Source organism: Colobus angolensis, unplaced genomic scaffold (assembly GCF_000951035.1).
Source record: "Colobus angolensis palliatus isolate OR3802 unplaced genomic scaffold, Cang.pa_1.0 Scaffold105, whole genome shotgun sequence".
NCBI lineage: Eukaryota > Metazoa > Chordata > Mammalia > Primates > Cercopithecidae > Colobus > Colobus angolensis.
In genome coordinates, this window is record NW_012111475.1 from 4,303,761 (window position 1) to 4,306,740 (window position 2,980).

The following is a 2,980-nucleotide window of genomic DNA, read 5'->3' on the forward strand; positions in this document are numbered from 1 at the left end:
AAAAAATGCAATCCATTTCTTACTTCAATTGGTCCCAAAGTCATGTCCATTTGAATTTCATTATCACGTATGCAAGACAAGGCTTCCATTGCAAATCTGACGTCATCTAAATCACGAATAGGTCTAGATAACTTTTTCAAGTATTCATTAATAAATGCTATCATGTCTGACATTTTCTTTTTGTATTCTTCATTCAGATAGCGACAGAGTAACATCTTCCATGCCTTGGCCTCGATGGATAAGGCCAATTTCATTGGCTCTGATGAAGACAAGAAGAGATTAAATTAGAAAATAACTGGCATTCTGAAACTATAAGGGCATCTATAACTCCTCTGTCCAATTCAGTAGTCACTAACTACATGTGGCTTTTGAACACTTGAAATGTGGTTAGTATGAATTACATGTGCTGTAAGGTTACTAGATTTTGGAGACTTAATTCCTGTCCCCACAAAGCATGTATCCCTGTGGAGATGTGCATGAGTTTGACACCACAGCCCACGGGGGAGCATTTCTGAAATTAGTTCTATCACTGTTCTGTGTGACCTTTGCACTTCTTCTGACCATCCCATTAGTGGCCCTCATTCATTTCCGCATTTTTCTCGAGGGATCCCATGAGGTGGAGTGAAATTTATTGTTTTGTCTATCAAGCCGTGACTTCATAGGTTCCCTGCTTTTCTACTCCCCACATCATCCACATGGTCAGAGTATCTGTCTACCCTGACCCTGTACCCTGGACCTAGCCAGTTGCCCAGGTCAACATGACCTATATTATAGACCAATCAGAGTCCTTTCTAGAGCATTTGAAATGAGGCTTGAGGAGGAGCCACGTAGTCTGGGAAGCAGAAAAAATTCATGCATAGAGGGAACAAGAAACGAGAGGCAGAGAGAAAGAACTTCCTCAGCTTCCTATACTGTCCCTGCTTCTGGTCCATTCTGAAGGCTCAGTTGCACTTTGGATTCTGGGATAAACCTTTTCTCCCTTAACATAGCTCAAATGTGTTTCTGTTCTTGAAAACAAAACAGCTCTAACTAGTCAACTCAGCCTTATCAATCCTTCCCCTTTTACCTCTCAGTACTCCTACACCCCCCTAATTCTGCCAAGCTTGAAACACAGCTGCTCTGCTCTTACCTTCCAACCACTAAACTCAGAGGCCTGTGGTGCTGAGGAGAAAGCGTGGCCTGAGAACAACCATGCAGCCAGCCTGGTGATTGAGGCCATGAGATCATATCTCATGAGGTCCCCTGGGGGGACCTTTTTCCTCAGGCCTTAGGGATTCAGCCTGCCCTCCCCTTTCTTTATAACTACCATCACCTCTCCCATTTTTAGATTCCACTCTCCAAAAACAAGCCCCCCAGCCCATTCTATCAGTATACTACGGTTGCTTTTTGTACGGAGCATAGTGCTAACAACCATTATGAGGAGACAAATGTGAACTTTTAAAAAATAATAGTGTACAGTTTCCAAAATGCTACAGAAGTTCTTGTAATTATGCCACTGATGCATAGTTTCTGATTTCCAGATAAATAATCCCCCTCAAGTACTTGTAATCCTTTGGTACTTCTCTTCCTCAGAGAATCACAAGTACTTCCTTGGCAGATATAATAATAACATTTAATATTTATTCAACATCAATCATATGCCAGGTACTATGCTAAGTATCTTATATAAAGCATTTCATGAGGTGAATACTGTCATTTTCATCAGCAGAGGAAATGGAGGTTAAAGAGGTCATGTTACCCAAGTGGTCAAATTCAAGAGCCACAGTTACATTAATTTCTTGATAACAGACCTGAAAATCTACTTAAGGTAGATAATGGATGTAAAATACCTCATTCAAATACTGTCTGAGAACAAAATCTTCCCACAAACTTAGGATAAGACTGGTAACCATGGTAACAATGAGCCACCACAACCAGCTTTAAACCCAAACCACAGAGCAAGTCAATATCAGTTCTCATCTGTGTGCAACCTAATCCGTGTCAGGCCCTTTCTTCTGAATGTCAACTAGTCAAGAAAGACTTACTCCAATAAACCCACCTCTGAGTGCCAACCAGCCTACAACAGTCTCACCTGAGTAAACATCCTTATACAGATGATGTCAACCTATCTACGTCCACAGTCCTTCAACTCCATGCTGCCCAGACACCCTGTATGAGACGAGCAGTCTGCCCTGCCAGGTACACTGTGCCTGACCAGTACAGCTCTCTGTCACTACAGCAAGCAATAAGTCATCTTCATATTTCAAACGTTAATGATTGTCTCATCATCCTTTGATACTCTAATCCCAAATGGATCAACTTCTTGGCAGACTTCAAACTGTTTGACTCCCATCTCATGTATATAAGCCCCTCCTCACAGTAACCCAAAAGAGAGTTTCACCTATAGTTTTAGCTGTTTGACTGCCAGTGGAGGAATCGGCCTGTATAGTGTGTCTATGGATGTGTGTATAAAGAGTACCAATGGCCCAGAACTATTTAACATTTATATTAGGTTGGTGCAAAAGTAATCGCAGTTTTGCCATTACTTTTAATGGTATAATAATATTATAATATATCTTGGTATATAATACTATTATTATACCTTGGTATATTACTATATCTTCGTATAATACTATTGTACCAAGATCGCTTAATAATTGCTTGCTAAATAAAGTAATGCTTCATGTGAAAGCACAGATACTTTCCATAATAAATATTTTTAAAATACCTGTATGTAATTCAAGTGCTCCTACAAAAATAATAGGCTTCAACTCATCAATCTCCTGTTCAAAAGTAGCATAGCGTAGAATTTCTGATCTGATTTCAGTCAGAGAGGGGTTGTTAGCCAAAAATCCCTGTGGTAAGAAATAGTCAATATTTTCTTTAATTTTTTAACAATATAAATCTTACCATAGTTACATTAGAAAATTGCATTTGCTCATACACTTTTACACTTGCGTGTGCAATGGGGCCAGTGGCTGGGTAAGAAATGGGTGTCCAC

At 39.9% G+C, this 2,980-nt stretch overlaps 1 protein-coding gene across 1 annotated transcript in view; it reads right to left on the bottom strand.

Moving 5' to 3' along the window:
• The window catches only part of DNAH8 (dynein, axonemal, heavy chain 8), a 335,359-nt gene that overhangs the window by 216,999 nt on the left and 115,380 nt on the right, over window positions 1-2,980 (bottom strand). The window contains exon 29 of the mRNA XM_011944829.1: window positions 24-259. Coding sequence (XP_011800219.1) covers window positions 24-259 — 236 coding nt within the window. The remainder of the gene's footprint in view (window positions 1-23; window positions 260-2,980) is intronic.